At 39.7% G+C, this 21,622-nt stretch overlaps 2 protein-coding genes across 2 annotated transcripts in view; both read left to right on the forward strand.

Moving 5' to 3' along the window:
* The window catches only part of LOC144643563 (nuclear receptor-binding factor 2-like), a 130,544-nt gene that overhangs the window by 106,828 nt on the left and 2,094 nt on the right, over nucleotides 1–21,622 (forward strand). The window contains 3 exon segments of the mRNA XM_078502870.1: nucleotides 20,286–20,400; nucleotides 20,687–20,771; nucleotides 21,126–21,166. Coding sequence (XP_078358996.1) covers nucleotides 20,380–20,400; nucleotides 20,687–20,771; nucleotides 21,126–21,166 — 147 coding nt within the window. The 5' untranslated portion in view covers nucleotides 20,286–20,379.
* Nucleotides 12,793–17,164, forward strand: LOC144643496 (SCO-spondin-like). The gene has a single exon (XM_078502764.1). It carries the CDS (start codon nucleotides 12,919–12,921, stop codon nucleotides 17,143–17,145), a length of 4,227 nt encoding a protein of 1,408 aa, XP_078358890.1. The 5' UTR covers nucleotides 12,793–12,918; the 3' UTR covers nucleotides 17,146–17,164.

The raw sequence follows: 21,622 nt of genomic DNA on the forward strand, positions 1-21,622 counted from the left end.
CCGATTTATTTCCAAGTCTATCCACGAAAAGTCTGTGAAAGTAGCTGTTTTTCACGCTGAAAAATAGGGAGGGAACTTAAACAGCATGCTTTTTCGGGGTTTCCACTAACGAATATTCCCGCGGTGATAAAATAAAGCACACATGTGCGGCCGAAAATTAAGTAAGGTTGTTTAGTTTCGGAAGTGATTAGTCTTCGTTATCAGATCATGTACTGTGGAGTAAAAACCGTTGGGGAGATTGTGTAGTAATTGATCATCAAGACGGATTTACCTCCCTAATGGTTGCAGTTCAGCTAATTTTTCAATCCGATCCGATGATAATCTTGTATTATGAAGCCTGCTTTCTTTCCAGACCTCAGTTGACCTCAGTTCAGTATAGAGTAAGGCAAACGTCAAAAAATATAGCTCTATTCAGCTCTATTAAAAGGATTATTTCACACAAAGAAAGAATGGTCTAGCAAATTTGATCTGACAACGAAACTTGGTGTGTGTTTTCCATCTTTAACTATCATAAGAGAAAGAAAAAGCCAGAATAAAATGTTAATTAAATTCAGTAAATTGAGTTATCTGTGACAAAATGATTAATTACCACCTTTTTAAATCTTTTTTTATGGAAACGTTCACATCTGTACGTAATGAAATTCCGAAGAAATGATTTTTATCACAAGTAGAAGCTACGCTTGATTCGAAACCAAGTTCTCCTTTATGAGAAGCTACGATAAGTAAAGAAATTGTATAGAAGCAGTGAGGAGAAAACAGATGATAATCAGACAACCAATTGAGAGCACGCCGCTTTATAGCTTTCGGTTACGTTTTTGAAATGGTTCGGTCAGGGACCGGTTATGCGGTACCTTAGTCATACTTTGGGCCTGAAAGTACCTTCACGAGCCATCTTACATGTTTAAATCAATCTTTTTACTCCTACAAGTTAATTAAGATGTTTTCGGAAGAAACTCTCACGACCTTTCAGCCGGACGGGAACTGCAAATCTGTAGCTTGTTAGCATTTTTTGTGGTCATTGATAAATAACTTTCCCTCCTTAAACGCAGCTCTTCCGTTTCAAGCTGCACGTATTGAAATGCCCCGCGTAATTGCCATGTTAATAATTCTCAATTGGTATTGAAGGAACCGAATTAAAGTGCTCTTATTTAGTAATGACTAATTTCTGTTTTATACCCCGACGATTGCGCGTACAGTATCATTTTATTCGCTAGTGAATACGGATAAAGAACTGATCTCTTTTTGTTTTGACATTCTGTTATCTAATTGGGGAATTATACTCTGGAATATCAGATGGCGAACAAGATAAGCAAAGCTGAACAACTTGAGCTAGCCTTATCTTTTTATCCTCATTTCCTAAGTCGTCAACTCCCAGTGGTATCACACACTCGTTTTGCAAGTGATACGGGTTTTATCTACCGAGTAGCTGTGTACATAACGCGGAGTTGGCGCCAGTTAGATTCCTCTCAAATACTTCAAAAAAAGCCTAGCGGAATAAGATACGAGAGAGAGGCCATTTCGCTTACGGAATATCTTCATTCTGTGCTGATAACATTGATTGAAGGTGAGATAACTTACTTAAAATACACAAATACTGATGGTTCTAGTCGGTTGAAATAATATGCTTTGTAGCTTATGGCATCATACGCCTTATCTGTCTTGTTAGCGGGTTTTGTATTGTGATGTGGACGTGGCATAATCTCACTATTTTCTCTCTCTTGACACTATTTACCCTCAACATTGTACTGTAATAATGATTAATAACTATAAGTGTACGCTTCCTCGTGTACTCTCATTTGTCAGGAGTATATGCTTGAATTATCTATTGCTCCAGCAAACTGCTGAATAACTCTCACATTCAGTATAGATATCTCCTCTAAGGAAATTCCTCACACCCTTACACAGCTGACTTATTTCAGAAACGTGCGAGTTAATGTTACATTACCAGCATTACCTTGTCACAGACTGCCTTATGTATTGAAACGCGGCTTACTTGATGACTTGTTTATCAAGCACTCCAGAATAGTTCACTTTATCAATGTCACAAGAAACTGAACTGGCAACAAAACACGCTTGATTGACAGAACTGCAAAAATTTAACTAGAAGCAGAATATTGGCTTTTAAACATTGTACCCAGTCTTTTATACATTGTATAGGTGTCCCATTTAAATGGCATTTACCAAAACCTCGTATAGAAACACGCAAGCAAACATTTTCCGATTCAACACATGCTTCAAAAGAACATTTCGTGTTTCATACTGATAGATAACGTTATTAACTACTTGGACAAAAAACACGCGGGATCAGCCAGACGGGATTTCGGGACGGGATTCCGATCGAAAATGACTCGTTCCCCGACAAGTTCCCTAGCTTGGTAAAAACCGTGTTCGGCGGAGGAAAAGCGGAACAAACTGTGTTGTTTATGACAAACGTTAATTTCCATTCTGGGGTTGCGTTGCCCGACAAGAGATCGAATCTCATAATACTTCCTTGGCAACGTTGGGATGCGTGTGACACATAAGCACTAGAATGGGATTATTCATTTTTGAGTAACGTACCGTAATTACGTTCGCAACAATTTGGGATAATCTATTACTGGCTCAGTATATAGCCTTAAAAGACAGCAAGAAAAATATAGCAGACTTTGAAAAACATCTTCTGGGCCTTTGCCGTTTCCTTTTGTTGTTAATTCAAAAATTACGAAAATCACACCATCGGAAACATCTGCTTGTTATAACATAGGGGAGTAACAATTTCTCTGTCACTTAATTACCACTCACAATGAATAGCGTACTTGACCGCTCAAGGAAATTAATATGTGGGGCAAAGCCCTCAAATGGATCAATGGAGGAACTCATCTCATTTTGAAATATTGCCACTGTTAATGGTTAATGTTAATTAGTCTCGCTACTAGCAAAGAGCCTAGCTGGCATGAAATTTAAAGGTGAATGATTTTTTGCCATATATACAATGAGTAAAAATAATAAAATGAAAAAGCTAAAAGATGGCGGGATAGTAGCAGAAAAAACGAGACTTCGGACGTCCAACCTTCCTCGCGACCTGTGCCACTTGTTTTAAGGGGGCAAGAAGGAGGGGGCGGGAGGGGGGAGGAGGAGGGCGAAGAGGGGGGAGGAGTAGGGGGAGAAGGAGGGGAACTTGATTTGAAGAAAAGGACGGAGTGTCAAATCTGAAGCCAATAATTTGACCTTGCAGTATCATGATGAGTTTTATGTTGTTCCCCCAAAACGTAACGCGTGGCAGTTTAAGACGCATGAGACCTACCCCCTCCTCCCCCACCCTTAAGCACATTTTATTTGGCGCACTGCGTATATTTTCGTACAGATGATATATTAGACGCTCACATTTATTCGAACGCCTTTTTGGAAGAGATAGCAGCTGTTTCCAGCTTAAGGTCGCGGGGAAAGATGAGCGAATTTGCACCTGAAACCTATTTCTCGCTGTATGGGTGAAGCTTGAAGATGAAAGATATGTTGCGTCTTTTTGTGTTTGTAGCGGCCGAGTGCAATGATTTGTGGGAGCGAACGAGGGAGACATTGATGTCAAGTGCAGAAGCGGATTGCCAGGCGTTGCGTTATTATGCCTTCCCCCGCGCCATTCGCCTCTACCTACATTAAGTTCTGAGTGGCGCCCTCTTTGAGTTTGGACTTGAGAGTCGGTGAGGATAGTTGCTGAGTGAATGCCAGACCCACTCCGCGCAAGAAACAGGATCCGCGCCGCCCCGCTATCCAGAATATCTCGTAAGTTGTCGATGTAGGTTCACTTCGTGCTACGCTTTAAATAAATGCATAATGATGAGCCTAAGGTGTCCCCCGCGACCTTAAAGCGCCCTTTTTTACCCGGATAAAAACTTTCCATGTAGGTGATAATGAATGGTCACTAGTAATCTCTTTGCATGGTCCTGTTATTCCTTAGAATTCACTCGTAAATGATGATCACTCCAAAATTTGAAAGCCACGTTCAATTCAGAGTCAAGAGAGCCAGTGAGGATGCTTTCTGTTCTACTCCAGAACATGGCGATTAGCAAATCCAGTGTTGCGGCAATCCCTGAAAACCCTGAAAGAAGTGAACAAAATTATGTTAGCGCACATTTTCAACACTTTATGTCGTTGCGATCCAATACGTATTTTTCCAGGCGGTTATATTGGTGTCGACCCAAACAGCTGAAATCATATGCATCAATATAGAACTTTATTTTCAAATTAGAGAAATCTCTTAACCTCAAACCCAGGATTTCCCTTCTTCGCATCCTCTGGAACTAGAGGGAGGCAAGACCCTGGGAAAGAGGGTTGGTGTTTTTACACCAAGATGGCCGCCATGACGTCACAAGGCGCGAAAAAGGCTGGGGCAGGGTGTCACACAAGGCGTGTTTACACGTGTAAGGGTGTGGTCAAGGCCATCAGTTAAAGTGTATTGTGTGGTTAGGTGCAGTCTCAGCTAGTATTTCGATAGTCATGTGATCTCAACACACCTAAGAAGTATTCATAACCTTTAAATAGATAGGAAATAAGAATATTTATCATTTCAATGTTTGATATTATTGTGGTTGAACTGGGTAACTTTTGTTGGTATAAAATTGTACGAAAACAGAGATAAACAGCAGAAGTACAAGTTTGGGCGATTGGATCTGTGAAACAGTTGGGTAAGACATATAAATCACGTTGATCTTTAAAGCTATAGTGGTCAGTAAAGTTAAATATCATGAGTACATGTCGGCTATAGATACTACATATCAATAATAACAACCGTAGGCGGTTAATACGTGGGGGCTTGACAAGTTGCTTAAGTAAATTCCCAGCTTGTCTACAATTGTGGCTTTCAATCAGGAAACGTGAAAATGAGCTATTAATCTAGGTAGTTAGGAAAACCTTCAACTATTCGAAACTTTTCAAACAATTCTCTGCCGGCGCAATCATTTTATGTTGTTATGTTAAATTTTGTGGTTAGTCAGTGACAATACCTTTACCCAGGCAAGAATGCCTATAACTACAATGCTTTCAGTATTTGAATTTTTAAATTTATAAAGTGAAACCTTGTTTTTGCCTTGCTTTGGTCTCGTTTTCGTTTTCTTCGCTTTTAAATACATTCGAAATTGAACTGACCGAGGGCCACGAAGCACTTTGGCTTCTTTTCTCATTAAATAATGCCGACCATTTAAGAAAACAAGTTGGCTTGTCAACAACTAACGGAAGTGCTTTCGCCATGTTTTTCCTAAACGCGGCTTCCTGTGCGAATTGGAGGTTACTGAAGCGAGTCGAAGATATTTTGAGTGCATGGGCGCGCTTGAAGGAGGGTTCATGTAAATATGAGCCAATATTTCATGAAGTCAACAACAACTTTTGAGTAAAGCATTTGACGTACCCAAAGTTATTTTTATGTTCTTCACTAAATTCTGATCTTTATTTTTCAGTGGTTTCATTTTGCTTGCTTTCTTATTTATAAGCTGAAATATGATGGCTTTGGACTTCCCTTATGTAAATTTTATAGTTGGACCCATGGACATATCTTGCATTGTAAAATTAATAGGCGTGTTGACCACAAAGAATTCTGACCCCATGGGGTCAAATCTTGACTGTTTGGAAAATCTAGGTGGGTAAACATAACCAGTAGTAGAGAGTTCTTTATAAAGACTTATGATTTTGGCCTCAGAGTGAAAATGTTAGTCGAAAACAGCAATTCTCTCCAACCAGAATGTAGTTATTTATATCGTAGACATTGATTGATTGGGCTATATACTTTACTTTAATGATTTAACGGCACGATACAATTTATGTAAACTGAACAAGTGAGAAAGTAAAAAAAGTGCTGAAGGAAGCCAAGCAACAGGAACATGAATGTACTTTCCTTCATATTTGATACCCCTGGCTGTCGAATTTTGTGAGCATTGGCGTATGCATTACTTTATTTAAAGTGGCTCACGCACTTGTTTATGGTGCATCTAATAAGATGCACCAGCTAAATAAAAATTAAAAAGTAATTTAAAACATAATAATAATGATAATTACAATTTCTCTGATTAAAAATTATAGTAAATTGCCTAAGAAATTAGCACACTGAAAGTAGTTTAAAACCGTCATTTTGCAGCCCTGTAACTCATTGAAATCGTTAACGGAATTTGGACTGCCTAAACTCGTAATTTTTTAGTTCTCTGTTTACAACAACAGGTGCGAAACTGTTCTAATATTTTGACGGCCGAGTCGTACGTCTTTCTTGAGTCGAAACATCCTCCTTTTCACAAGAAATCTAGACGAAAACACATTTTTCTGGGCCCCGGGCGGGTTCTGGGCAGAGTTGTTTGATATCGGATCGTGTCAGACGTGATTCAAATCTTGTTCCTATCTTCATGACAATCAAGGCGGACCCCTTCAGTATGGTATTGCTGATACACGGATGACAATTAAATTTCCGTTACATGTATGAACTACGCTGTAGTTCATACATGTAAACGTCATTTACGATTTTCAGAGGTAGCTTCATGTTTAGTGAATCTTTTAAAGTAATCCGACCACCAAATTAATTCCTTGCATGTCCTTAGTGTTACTATATAATGAAGTCGGTTGTCTTTAAAGGGAGAGGAAAGTTTGTGTTTATTTATTGATGAGAAGTATTGGATTCGTTCAAGCAAAAATTATGGGGTCTTCAGTCGCACAGGAACTGTAGATGGTTTAATTTTTTTCTTCGACCTCAAACTTTCCCGCGCGGTCAATACGTTTCGGGTCACGTAATGCAGTAATGCATTCTGGTGACATCACAGTGACGTCATTGAAACAAGCTCTCCGTCACGGAAACTTGAAACGGGTTAACTGACACAAGGACTGGCCGGAATATTAACAGACAATTGACGAAAGGCCAACTGACAAACGATTCAGTTTCTAACTGACAGCTGACCCTTTATACATATCTAATCGTACCGCCAAGTCTGGTGTAAACTATGTGTTCTTGTCATAAAAAATTTTGTGGTTATTCATCGTGGTAGAGTACAGTAATAAAGTATTATTTCGTTTGTCTCACGACGTAGTCACGTGTGATGGAGATCGCAACGTTTCGACTGCATACTGCTGCATACTGCTAGTCTACATCAGGCGATAAGGTCGACTGGTTATGCGTTAGCTTATAAAGCACACGGCTGCGCTGTGATTGGTTGGTTCTATGTGTTCTTGTAAAACACTTTCTATTGTTTTAAAAAATTGTAGTTTTAAAGAAAACTTATCAAACTTCCTTTTGCATCATCGCCATCAATCTTTGATCCTTGACACATCATGAGGCAGACACAATTAGAAGGCCTGCACAGAGCAGTTTTGAGCCATTTGGGTCTCCCCTATTTTCCGTTTTGCCGGACTTGGCAATCTCGGTGAGAAACAAAGATCGGACTCGAGAGAGCGGCGGAAATCGAGCCTTCCCACATCCCCCGTCCTACGAAGAGGCCGAGGGTGCTAATGGGGGTACCCAATTGTCAGTTAACTACTAATTTTTAGGCCAATTGTCAGTTAACTGCTACTTTTTTGGCCAATTGTCAGTTAACTACTAATATTTTTAAATATCTAATAACTTTCTTTTTCTTACAGCGAAAATTAAAAATTTTTAAATATCTAATAACTTTCTTTTTCTTACAGCGATAATTATTGCGTCTTTACTTCAGCACGTCAGTGATAAAAAATAAAAAGACAGGCATGCACGACTCTCTCGCACGTGTATTAGCCATTTTCATAATTTCGATCTCACGAGTATATCTTTGAAAAACCTAGTACCCCTTTTGTATAATATTAGGGAAGGTTCTTTGAATATTTTTTTGTGCAATGGTTGTTGTTTTATAAATGAAAATTTTTCATGCGTATTTGCTTCAAGTTTGGACTGTGTTTGGTACTGCTGCGTTAGCATTGCATTACACTAAAAGGCAATTAGATTTTAAGTTTTGGTTGGAGGGCCTACTTCCTGTGTTCAAAATTAACTTCCGTGAGATTTCTTTAGACTAGTCTTTCTGGGTAACCTCTCTTGATAAAATGTGATTGGAAGTGGGTGACACGGGGAGTAATAAGTGTAATGAAATGTTTCAGTGGGCTTGTAATGGGTGCGTATGTCAAACACTGATTAGTATGATGCGACCGCCATTTTAGTGCCCATGTTAGTTCCATGTGTAGGTAAAAACTAGTCAAATGCACCGAGTCCAAACTTTTCCGCTTGTCGTTTGACTAATTTCCATGAAATCGATCAAATATTTACAAGCTATGTCCATTGAATTGTGCTTTATCATGTCAAACAGTACGCGACTCTGTTTTCGTTTGAATGTCAATCCTTCGTCATCATCTCGATAAAAACTTTGAATTACTTTGACCACGCCCCACTTGACGCCATCACGGAGGTCAACATGTGCCTGGTACGACCCTGGTACCTTCTGCATAATTATAATTTCAGTTAATATATGACTTGGTCATGCAGCAGGGCAGGTAAATGCCACAAAATAGCTTTGGTGTTAGGAAAAAACTCGTTGCTTTGTATAAACAACAACAATCGTATTCAGTGTAATTAATAGAATGTCACTTAACTGTTAACGTTTCATTTATCAGTTAACTACTGATTTTTTGGCCAAATATCAGTTAACTACTATTTTTTTTGGCCAATTGTCAGTTAACTGTTAACCCCATTAGCACCCTCTACGAAAGGCAGGAGCCCATTGCAAAAAGACAGAGACCCACAAATCTTAGCTCTTTAGTGGATCTTCTCTGTCTGAATTTCTATGGTTACCCATGATCGGTGTCCAACCTCCTCTGATGGTTACCTATATAATAGCCTGCGAACAGGCTTTCCGCAGCGATTGAACGGACGGCGCGATTCGCAGGCTACCTATATAATTGCTACCAGAGCCCCTATATGCCAGCTTGTTCAAGCCCACTAATTCGTCCCCGCGGACAGGAGGTCCCCTACTCCAAGGTTGCCCACTTCCCACGAACGAGGATGTTAGGGGATGGACTTTGGGCCGAGGCATCCTCAGCATACGTGACATTAAAGAGCTAAACATTTAAGTAAATTCGCGGAAGACAATACGAATTAAACAAGTCTGACACGATTAGCACGCGCGTGCGACCCTATACGAGGCAGGGTTAAACACCACACCACAGAAATGTGCGTAACATCCGAAAAATGCTCACTAGACAAAGCGGCTTAAAATGGTCACAAATTGCCTTGTCCAGTGCTGGGGCAAGTTGATCTTTTGTATTTACAATAAACTGGCTAATGGTTTAACAGCATGTTTCACTAGGCTCCAATTTTCATCGCCTAGTAGGAATTACTTTCAGAATCTCGCGCCACCTGGAAGTGGGGCACAAGGTTAAGAAGGTAAGGTATAAGAACTAAGCAAGGTTATAGACACAAGGTGTGTTGTTTTCTCAATCGGTTATTCTTGAGGGCCTCGAGTCAGTGATAATGTAACTAAGTCACAGGAGAGTCGTCTCACATAATAGTAATAGATAGGCATTTCGCTGCTAAGTATAGGGATAAAAAAATGCAACTTTCTTGATTTGTTCTAGCTGCGAGCCTTTTTCTAAGGATAGAAAAGAGCGTAATAATTTTTTCGTATCTAGTCTAAAACGAGATAGGTCTATCAGCTCTGTTTTGGCTTGAAACTGGGTATAATTTTACGTTCCACGCGAAAAACGCACATCCAAACTTCCGACCATATAATAACCCGTTTCCTAGCTTCACACATAGCACCCCTAATCGGCAGTTGCGACAAAATTATTTCCGTGAACTAATTTTGCCGATTGAACGGTTTCTTTTGTCCTTGTGTAAACTAATCTCAGTATAGGAAACCGAATAATACAAAATAGATTTGTTTTTGACGCTAAAAAATTTGGTACAAAGTTAACAGGTTTTTACAGGAAACCGAATGTTTGCTACATGCACTGATGTGCGTATAGACGGTAATGAAACGATGCGTAAAGCCTGCTAGGAATTCTGGTGGTGTGAACCGCTTTTCATGACAAAACAACAAAATGTTCATTTTACGCTAGCAGGTAATTAACGGAAAGGCCCCCGGCATTATAATCTAACAAACAAACAAGCAAAAAACTAACAAAAACAAGAAACTCGGCGACATAGGAAATAAACGACAATGGCTAAAAAGATGCCGTGTCATAATGCAATAGGAAGAAGTCGTTTTTAAAATAACATTTTTTCTAAACGTGTTCTGATTGGCTGAATAGACCTCTCTAAAGTATAGTCAAACCACATCATCTTATAAAAGCAATAGACTTCATATTTTAATGGTTTGCCGGCAACATAAGCCACTTAGGCTGTTGGAAAAACACGCAAAAAGTTTGCAAATCACTTGCCTTTAGATTATACTGTGGTTTGCCCAGCGCTTGTTTATTGCGCCGATAAACCAAATTGGTCTACTACATACAAAGGGGTAATTCGAGGACAAGCTGATTGCTTCGTTAAACGTTTCTAAAGCTGTACTCTTATCAAAAGACTCATAACTGGGGCTCAGGAATCCCACAAGTGTCCTTAAAAAAGCTCATTTTGTGTCGCGGTATGGAAACTGCGGTTTGCTGGACTACGGAAACGCGACTCCAAGCCACACTGTCGCCGTAACTTCCCAGTGATAAGATTAAATGTCTAGGTGGGTTAAAAAGGTTAAAGAGACGGCAAGAGACAGCTTATCGCACCGCGGTGGGCAATACAATGTTGTAAAGCCACGAGTCGACACGAGAATAAAAAATTGCCTCATGCTACGTATAGTTTCAAGAGTACGAAAGTAATTAAAATGCTGTTAAAACCATATAATTAAACTAGTGACAGGCGAGTCCGGTACCACTGGGCGAAGAGCTCTAAAGAATGCTCAGCCTCGGGGGTAATCGCGTGTTGGTTGTATCTCTATCGATCAGTATCAAGCACAAGAGATCCTCTTAGCTTATTCATTCTTCGACTTCTTCCGGCTATAGGATAGATTACAAAACAGAAGCGATTATGCGTTCTCAGGGCAAAACATAGACAGATGGGTACACTTTACTAACAAAAAGCTTTCTCTGGCGACAACTTCATTTTGTGGGCGTGTTACGGCCAGAACTTAGATTTCACCAAAATTGATGCCGTTGCATGCGTAACACCGCAAAGATACTGTGCGCAGAGAGCTTGATGAATGAACCATTGACTTCGTAATGGTTTACAAAAAGCCTAATGGTTTGCGGCCATTATTTTTTAAATGTTGCACACATTTATCACGCGATAAATCGAGAGTAAACTGAGTATTTCCGCGAACCACCCCGGGGTAGTGGGTGGTCGGTAAAATGTCTTCCCAGTTACTAAAACACAAAGGAAGCTTTTCGTTCCCCTTTGCATTTGACGAAACGTTGCAGCTCACGTTTTCTGGCGCGTCAATGTCTTAACCTCTTAAGATTGATGTAGTTGTTTGAGTTTCCTTAATCGCGTCCAATATTACGGCAATGTAAATTTTTACTTATTACAAAAACTGCAAGTCAAGTGTCCAAAAACTAATTAGCGCATATTCGTCTCTAACTAAATTAACCACACAGGGTCACCGGCACAGCTGGTTCATAAGATTGCCCAACTTGACAGGCTTCAAACATTGGGTACATGCAGTAAATAGTTGTTAGCATTTTACAGTAAAAAGACTGGTTATAAGTCAATATGATGTGCAGCAAACTAGCGCGCGAAATTACTTATAGAGCGCTTGGCAATTAGCGTCAATTTGAAGTATACCTCCATCGGAGCAGGATAAATGCATGAAGCTCAACATGAAGAAAAAAAAATATGTCCCTGTTCAAAAAACAAGGGTGTGAGTTTCTATTTAGACTGGTTGTATACAAAACTCGTTCTGGAGTTCTTTTGTGCTTCCATGTTTTGACAATTTACTTTCAAGATTAAATCTTAGATAATAAACCTCTTTTGTTAGTGAGCAATTAGCGGAGCTATTGTGTCCAGTGGGTCAGTTCGTGTCGACTGCTACCACAATAGCTTCTTTCAAGCGCTTTCCCTTCAACCGTGAAGCTTAAAACTATTAGAAGCTATACGTTGCCGGACGAAAGTAACAAACTGCATACTATTAGGACGAGGAATTCGTGGAGAACGTCGTGTAAACGGGAGTTATGCGCCAATCGGTTTAAAAGATTTTAGACTGAATCCTAGATAACATATCTTCACCGCACTCGAGGTTAAACGCACGCGTTAGCTGAACAGTCTCGATACATCTCGTTTGAATGTTGGTTTTTTAAAGGTAAGTTGTAATATCGCGTGGCCGCCTCTATCGCTATACACTTTCAATATTTTAATCGGCAGACAACCAAACTTCTTGTACTCGGTATGACAGGCGTTAAATATCGTCGCGTACTCCGTAACAGCACTGCTTGCACACTCAGAGGAAACGTGAACAGAAATGTCGTGCTTTCCCTGAGGACAAAAGCGCAGCGAAGATCGCAGATATAGCATCCAGCGAGAAGTGTTTAACAAAGCTTTGTATACAGCTATACAACGCCAGTGGAGCGTGATTTCATTTTGTCCTTGGGTAAACGGATTTGACACTAAACTTCATTAATGCAAGTCATCTGTAAACAAGCTTGTAATTTCCAAATTCATTCCAAGTTGATGGTTGCTAGATATGGTTTATTTGCGACAAACTTGATGGCTGCAAGCCAAATAACTACAAAGTGTCTAATTATCCAAATTTGCCCCGGGGTTATTGTTGAACTCTGCAAGCGTAGCAGACCTTTGGTTGTTTAGGTTTGTATTCACGGAAACGCCAGACAACACGTGCTTAGTACGAATGAAGATTAACACGTGCCTTACTTTGCCTTTCAGCTTTCACGGTCAGCAGTTTCATCTTCGAGAAGTTTCAATCAGTGGATTGTAAACAAGCGAATGTACCCGCTGCAGCACCAGATAAAATGTTATCCAGAGTGATTTGGAGTTTGTTGTTCCTATCAAGTGTGTTATGGCTCGTCTTATCACATGCACAAGATGTGGGCCAGGAAATGAAGAAATGTCCTAGGGAATGTCAATGCACCACAATGAACAAACTGTACATTTACTGCGGCTTCGCAGGAGGACTCAAACGTATGACGATCTTTCCGTCCTTCATTCCTGTTCGAGTGGAAATTCTGTCTCTTCGTATGAACATGCTTACAGAGATACCGGAGAGCGCCTTAAGGAATTTAACATATTTGACCACCTTGAATCTAAGATCCAATAAATTGCGTGATTTGCCGGCGACAGTGTTTCGTGACCTGGTGAAACTGAAATCTTTCAACGCGGGTTTCAACAAGCTGTCATCGCTACCCGGGCGCCTCTTTCGCGGATTAAATGCCCTCCAAGAGCTTTATCTTGATAATAACGCGATTGAGAGCATCCCTGAGGAATTGTTTCAAGATCTGCCGTCCTTGAAGCGATTACATCTCCACTACAACAAACTCAAGACATTCCCCGGAAATGCTTTTCGAGGAACGTTTTCTTTGCAAGGTCTATCACTTGCAAACAACCACTTGACAGGCATTCGCGAAGGAACATTTTCTAATCTGAACGCGCTCAAAAGACTAACACTCACAAACAACAGAATCGTTAGCATATCGGCGAACTTGTTCAGAGATCTTGGTGCACTAGCGATGCTACGACTAGAAAACAATAATATATCAACAATTCCAGAACAGGCTTTCGTTGGATTAAGGACAGGAATATTCACTCTTCTTAGCGGTAATCCGTTTTACTGCGACTGTAAATTGCGGTGGTTAAAACCTTGGCTGAGGACTAAGGCAAAATACATCCATTCCATTGCTTCTAGCACAACCTGTTCCTATCCAGATCGTTTGAAAGGAAAACCCATTCTCCGCGTAGCTGATGAGCAGTTTACCTGTGTGGACGGTCAGTGGACCGAATGGAGCCCCTGGAATGCTTGCACCAGGACTTGTGGAAGCGGCACGCTAGTCTCGATACGGCGCTGCACAAATCCCCCACCAGGGAGAGGTGGGGAGAAATGCAAGGGGGACGATATCAAAACAAGGAGCTGCCATGGTCCTGACTGTGGAGCGAGCTGGACTGCTTGGTCAGAATGGAGTGAATGCAGCAAGACTTGCTCATCAGGAAATCAAGTGAGGACTCGTTTATGTCAACATTCTCTCACTGGGGTGAGTAGTGATAGCTGTAGAGGGTCGCTCCAAGAAACAAGCATCTGTACCAGAGAACCATGCAGTGTTGATGGGGCATGGAGTTTATGGTCCAGATGGTCATCTTGCAGTGTAACATGTTCTTGGGGGACGAGAGTACGGACAAGGCATTGTGACAATCCAAGACCCCAACATGGTGGAAAGCCTTGCTTTGGAAGAGGTATTGTAACAGAAATATGTTATTTAGGCTCCTGCCCAGTTCATGGTGGGTGGTCTGACTGGTCGATCTGGTCAAGCTGTAGTGTATCATGTTCAAACGGTACAAGAACAAGACATAGAAACTGCAATAATCCTGTTCCTCGGTATGGTGGGGATTCGTGTGATGGGAATTCTATTCAACAACAACAATGCAACTCAGGGCCATGTCCCATCCATGGCGGATGGGCAGGTTGGACAAATTGGTCTCACTGCACGGTAACATGTTCTAAGGGATCTCAGCTTAGGCTTAGAACTTGCACTAACCCACCTCCTCAATATGGAGGTCAAAACTGCCCAGGAAATTTTTCTGAACTTCGGTACTGTGACTTTGGCCCTTGTCCCATCCATGGAAACTGGACAGCCTGGTCTCAATGGAGTGATTGTAGCAAGACATGTGGAAATGGGACAAGATCTCGCAACAGGACCTGTAGCAATCCTCTTCCACAGTTTGGTGGAAGAAATTGTTCTGGAGAAGTAACTGAAATTAAATCATGCATCATAGCACCTTGTCCCATTCCTGGCAAATGGGCAGCTTGGTCGCCATGGTCACAATGTAGTAAAAGTTGCTCTGGTGGTATAAAGTCTCGAATAAGAACTTGCAGCAACCCTCCCCCCAGCTATGGGGGTCAGCCCTGTACTGGGAGTACTACAGAAACAGAGATGTGCCAGGTACAGCCATGCCCTATTGATGGGGGGTGGGGTGAGTGGTCAAACTGGACTGATTGTAGCAAGTCTTGTGGTAATGCAATGAAATCAAGATTTAGGAATTGCAACAATCATCCATCACAACATGGAGGAAAACCTTGCTCTGGAGTTTCTAACCAGAGTAAATATTGCAGTCAGCAGCCTTGTTCTATACATGGAGAATGGACAAAGTGGTCAAACTGGACAGACTGCAGTAAAACATGTGATGCTGGACAACAGACACGGACAAGATTGTGCTTGAATCCAAATATCAAAACTGTTGGACGCGCAAGTGATATTATTTTTTGTACTGGAAATGAGACTGACATGCGGGTCTGCTTCCAACGACCTTGTTCAAATCAAGACACCTGGACTGAATGGTCAAGTTGGTCTCAATGTTCTGTCAGTTGTGGACTTGGGAAACAGCAAAGATTCAGGAATTGCAGTAGAAATGGAGACTCAAGTACAGAATTTTGTCAGGGGTCACTGATGCAAGTAAAAAGTTGTTACAATGACTGTCCAGTAAATGGTGGATGGAGTGAATGGTCTAACTGGACTGCATGCTCATCATCATGTGGTACTGGAGTCCAGGTAAAATTTAGATTTTGCACCAACCCAAAACCGCAAGCTGGTGGTGACAGCTGCCATGGCAAAAATGTTGTGTTTAAAAGTTGCGTGATTGCCGAGTGTACACACGAAAGCCATCAAAATGATTCTTTCTGGTCTTCTTGGACAAGCTGGTCCCACTGTTCTATAACTTGCTCAATAGGACACCAGACCCGTTCACGGTTCTGCAGAAAGCGACTAAGTCCATTTCATCTTGGGAACTGTAGTGGGGCTAAAGGACCTGTTCAAGTAGAGAGCAACATTTGCGAAATGAAACCTTGTGCAGCATGGAGTAGTTGGTCAAAATGGGAAGCTTGCAGCCACACATGTGGTGGTGGTACACAAAAGAGAGTAAGAAAATGCAAAAGTTCAATAATTATTGATATGGATTGTCAAGGAGAAAATTCACAAGCTGTCACCTGTAACACTGGTCCTTGTCCTACAATTCACCCAATAACTTATCCACCACGAATTACTCTAGGATCACCAAATCCATGTCCTGATCCTGAAAAACCAGAAAATGGCGATTACAAGAAAATTGAACAGTATGGTTCTTACTATGTTAATCACTATTGCAAAAAGCATTATTTTGTTCATGGACCAAGGTTGCGGCACTGTGAAAGTGATGGCACATGGTCTGATGACGTACCCTACTGTCTCCCTATATGCGGGGAGTCTAGCTTAAGTTTTGACAATGTTCAACATCAGCGTTTAAGAATATTTGGTGGCGGAACATCTCTTCCTGGTCTGTGGCCATGGCAAGTCGCATTGACAGTTAATGATCTCTTTCACTGTGGTGGATCTCTCATTGCAGAAAACTGGGTGGTGACAGCTGCTCATTGTGTTTATCATAGACAGACAAGAAAGCTATTCCCTCATATTAAAGTCCACCTTGGAGTTCATGACATTAAATCTGGACTAAGAGATCCACGAGTCCAAAGTATTGACAGTGAAGAAATAGTGTCTCACCCTGACTTTAACTGGAGAACGTTTGACTCAGATTTAGCCCTAATAAAACTTAAATGGAAGGCCAATATAACTGACCATGTACGGCCAGTGTGTTTACCAAGCAGACAGCAGAGGCGCAAAGTAACTCCCGGTGCTATGGGGGTCATGTTAGGGTGGGGACTCACAGAGGGAGAAAAGCCAACAACAGAATTACGACAGGTTTATATGCCAGTTGTGGGGCACTCAAACTGTCAAAAGGCCTACAAGACAGAGACTTGGCCTGTAACTTCTAACATGCTTTGTGCAGGATATGCTAGTAATACTAAGGACTCATGCAAGCGGGACAGTGGGGGAGGGTTTCTATTTCCTGATTCAAAGGGTAAAAAGAAGAAGTGGTTTCTAGGAGGCATTATTAGTTGGGGAAATCCTCAATGTGGGACACCTGGAAAATACAGTGTTTTTACTCATATTAATGGTAGATTTTCAAGGTGGATCAAAAATCATGTACTTTACAGTTGAAATTAATTCTAATTTATGAAACCAAGAGACTTGTAAGTTTTACTGTTAAGAGGGTTATTAAACACTATCCCGGCTTCAACACCGGTTTTGGGCTCCTCTTTCTTCTCGTTACCAAACCTTCCGCCGGCTAAATCAGTTAAAAAAGCGCTTAAAACGGCCCGCGCAGTGCGAAAACTTTGAATTGACTTGACACATGAGTCGATAAACATTTCATTAAACTTTATTTCCCAACCTTCCAGTGGTAGTTCAAAGAGGATGTTTGGTTTTGAGATATTTAGAGCGAAATAAGTTTAGATATTTTTGGATTTCTAAAGCTTTATTTCAGTAGCCCTTATCGAGAAATACTTTACCAATAATATTCCCGTTTTGTTCGTCTCATGTCAACAATTCAATAATTAACCTCAAACACTATATTTGGGTGCGTCTGCCTGTGATGCAACAAGATGCAATTTACAGTAAAATAAGACTTACAGTAGATAATGATTGTGTTGAAACAATTCTTGATCATGAAGTGTAGACACAATCTTAGCTTGTGGCTTTCCAGTGATGGGTGTCTTTTTGTCGTGAACTTACTTCCACAAATTAATTAATTAATTAATTATTTAATTAATTAAAATCGTCACTCCTGTACTTGTATATTAAAGACACATACTGTAAAACGATTAGATCTATAAGTATTATTTTGTGGTTTCATTTGTAAATAATTTATCACTCAAGTCACTGGATGAGATTCTGTTTATCATTAATAATAATGAAAGGAAAAGCAATGATTGCTGATTTTCAATTCGTTGAAAATATCCATATAATACGGCCCAAGTTTATTGATCAGTCATAAAAATGATAATTAAATTCATGTATAAACTTGAATCTTGCTTTCAAGTATGTTCATGGAAAATAGCAAATTATTTCTACAGACTTTCATTTCTGAAGTAATAAGACAATATATATTAACATGCAGAATACTAGCAGGTATTTTATAAAGTTAACATACATACTGTATATATATTACAATTTCAATAAGTTTTTAAAAATGATATACTTTATACAAAGATGTTTTAATAAGCTGCATGCATAATTACATACAACATTCATTGGTATCATTATTTTTCTGTATAATTCTATTTCCAATTTTAATCTTCAGAAATTCATTTTTTACTATACTGCCTAAGACATGCATTCATTGTTGTAATAACTTCAGGGGCAAATTCAGGATCTTTCAAAGAGGGCCGCTCTTAGCAATATTTTATTAAGTATTATATTAGCCTCAGGATTTTTATAGTGGGTGGGGGGTGGATGCTTACAATTTTCACCCCTTACCCTGTGTCACTGTCCTTACTTTCTATTTTTTAATTAATGTATTTATTTTTATTTTTTGGTGAATCTAGAGGGGTGCAGGGCTCAAGACTAATGGTAGCCAGCCAACTAGTCATAGGCTAGTAGAAATGCAGTTTTGGCTAGTAGGTTCTGGGTTTTCACTAGCCAAAACGGCTAGTTAAAATTTCAGGAATTTGATTGGAAGAAACCATACATCGAAATCAACTCTGAGAAAACAGAACTAACAAGTTCACTGTCATCATGTATAAAATTATCAAAGACTGTGGACAAGTTGAAATTACCAAAAAGTAACCTATTAAAATTAACCCTTAAAGATAATGATAACAGAGCCAGTGAAGACGACAGAGTGCATCTGCCCAAACCTAAGTTAACTTGAGAATTCTGGCTAGTAGAAAATTGGTTTTAGCTAGTGAAATCAAAGTTGTCACCAGCCAATAGGCTAGCTAGCAAAAATGTTAGTCTCGAGCCCTGGGGGTGGCTAGCCACCCAATCCACTACCCCCTCGATATGCTCCTGAACTTGTTCACAAACAAGGGCAAATTTAACATAAAAGCCATTACATTTTAACATGTACACTGTAGCTTAAAAGACCTTAACGAAATATCTGATATATTAAATAAATTTTGAAGTAAAATCCTTTACATACTTGTACCTTTTAGTCTTTCTCATATGAAGGGTTGGTTAATAACAAAAGGGGACAAGTTTGATCATGGTAAAGTCTGTGTTCGAGCCTAGTGGGACACCACACCAGCCCTTATTTCCGGTTTCCAAAGCATTTAAGTGACTCAGACTAGGAGCGTTTCTACTCCCCCTGGAAATATTTATACCTGAGGTCATTGAAAATTCTGAGGGAGAGGAGAGTTTTAAAAGCAATAGTTATGAAATTGTGGAGCTGACTGGAGTTTCCAAAGGGTTGGAAGGGGATTGGGTGGGATTCAACCAAAATATCTTCTGTGGGAGAAGCATGGGTACTTCATGGAATGACTCATTGATGTCAATTGTCCAATAATTATTATGTCAATCATCCAATAATAAAAATGTCTTCCAAATTTGGTTGGTGTTAGCTGGTTGGCTGAAATTAGCCGGGGATTCGGCAGTGGTATTTTGCAGAATGCAGAATGCAGAATGATGGTGAGCAGTTTCCTTGTGGTTAGCTTTCACTCCGGTTTGCTGCTTGCAGTTATCTTTGCCCCAGTTTAGCGGTTAGCTTTCACTCCCATTTGCTTGTGGCTAACTTTTATTTGTTGTCTAGGGCATTATACTATTGTACTGTTGTTTTGTCATTCTGTGCTTCCATCATTCTGCATTCTGCCATTATTTCTGCAAAAAATTAACCCCTGCCACGGGGATAAAATGTAAACCAATAAGAAATGAAGAAATATTGTGAATGAATAATAATAACTATTAAATTTGTTACTCCTTATATTATATTTAAAATTTTATAAGCTTATAAACTTCTATTTATAATTAAAGCACTTTTCTAGAATATGTAATCTTAAAATATAAGAGGACAGACTCAGGATAAGATTTTCCACTTACCTCACTACAGAATATTAGCTGTCCTTCCATCGAAATCTATTTGCTTCTCTCTTTGCTGGCTCATTTTATTTTAAAATGGCACATCATTTAGCATGTTTACCCCAAAAATCCAAGATAAGTTCCCCAATCTTCCCCAAGATGTCAGTAAACACAAGGGCTACGCCAGCGATGACAAACACAGCTGAACAGAGGTACTATTCACGTTGCACATGCGTTTCACGTTGTTCCCTAGTTCTCAGTCTTACTCTGCCAGGGAATTAAATGAGTGGGACTTGAGAGGTTAGGTTCCCCCGGCTTTTATTATGAAAATCGTCATCTAGATATATATTCCTTTCATTTAAAGAGCTACCAACAGTTATCATGGATTGTCCTCTTAACTGGGTAAGTGTGGCTTCGTTTTAAGCGTTCAGTAAGCGAAATTTTGCATGTCGTTTAGCGAGGTTCAGTTGGTCAAAAAACGTGAGATCGATGAAAATTTATTAAACTTTAAGCTTATAGTGAGCTTCAAATAGCATTTGTTAAGTTTGTTTGGTTTTGAACATGTCAATTGAAGGTTACATACACCAGGCCAGGCTTGTAGTTGCTCTCAATAAAAAACTGAAGTTAATGAAATACAAAAAGTACATTCACAACTAGCTGGTCACAAACCTTGTTATACACCTTGTAGGCTCACCAACAGGACAGGAAAGCTGAGGCTTTAGTAAGCCACAGGAAATTTGCAGATGCAATCATTTGTCACCAAAAGGCATCAGGTGAGGGGTGAAGAGCAGCATTATTTCCTTGATGAAGTTACTATTGATTTGTTGGTTTTGCCATTCAATATTTATTACCTCGGAATGGGGGGAGGGGAACTCCTAAGAGGGATTAATTGTACTACTCTTGTCCAATCAGAATCAAGTAATTTTGTTGAGTGTTCTATAATGTAAAATAATAAAATAAAATTTAAAACTTTATTTCATTGTTAGTTAAAATGACTTTACTAGCTTTATGACTGATATGGTCACATGATTAAAATGATGGAAATAATTTTATTACACTTTGTTCAATATTTGTTGCTGTTGTTACTGACTGTTGAAATTAATAGATTTTTATTAAATTTCTTTTAGAGTTCATCCAGGAGGCTATGAAGATGACTCAGGTCAAACAGGTATAACATACAGGACCAAATTTTTGAACAATGTTTGTCATTTCCATCTCAGGTAACATAGTGTCTTGTAATTCTATCTTGTTACTAATATTCTAATAATTGGAGGAGTAGAATCATTGAAGCCATCACTGCGGTCAATCCACTGACTAATGTCTAAAATATTTGCCACAGGTTGTTGATGTGAAACTATTAAAAGTGAGTCCATCACACATAGGTTTTATCACACTCCTGACTGTTGTGAATTGAGTACATGTACTCAATCTATATACAGGTGGCTCTTCAAGATTTCTTTGTCCAACTGCGAAGAAATTTGCTGGCGTATTAATGCAGAATTTAGTCATATTTTAAGATAAAGAAATTCTGAATTTGCAACAGAGAAAGCAGTGAAAGCTTGAGTTTCCTTGATGTTGTGTTATTTCCAGTTGCGTTTCACGTTAATAGTTTGAACTGCATGAA

This window comes from Oculina patagonica, chromosome 2 (assembly GCF_052425735.1).
Source record: "Oculina patagonica isolate OP01 chromosome 2, crgOcupat, whole genome shotgun sequence".
Classification (NCBI taxonomy): Eukaryota; Metazoa; Cnidaria; class Anthozoa; order Scleractinia; family Oculinidae; genus Oculina; species Oculina patagonica.

Coding starts and splice junctions, on each gene's coding strand:
- LOC144643496 (XM_078502764.1), top strand. CDS start 12,919: ATGTTATCCAGAGTGATTTGGAGTTTGTTGTTCCTATCAAGTGTGTTA.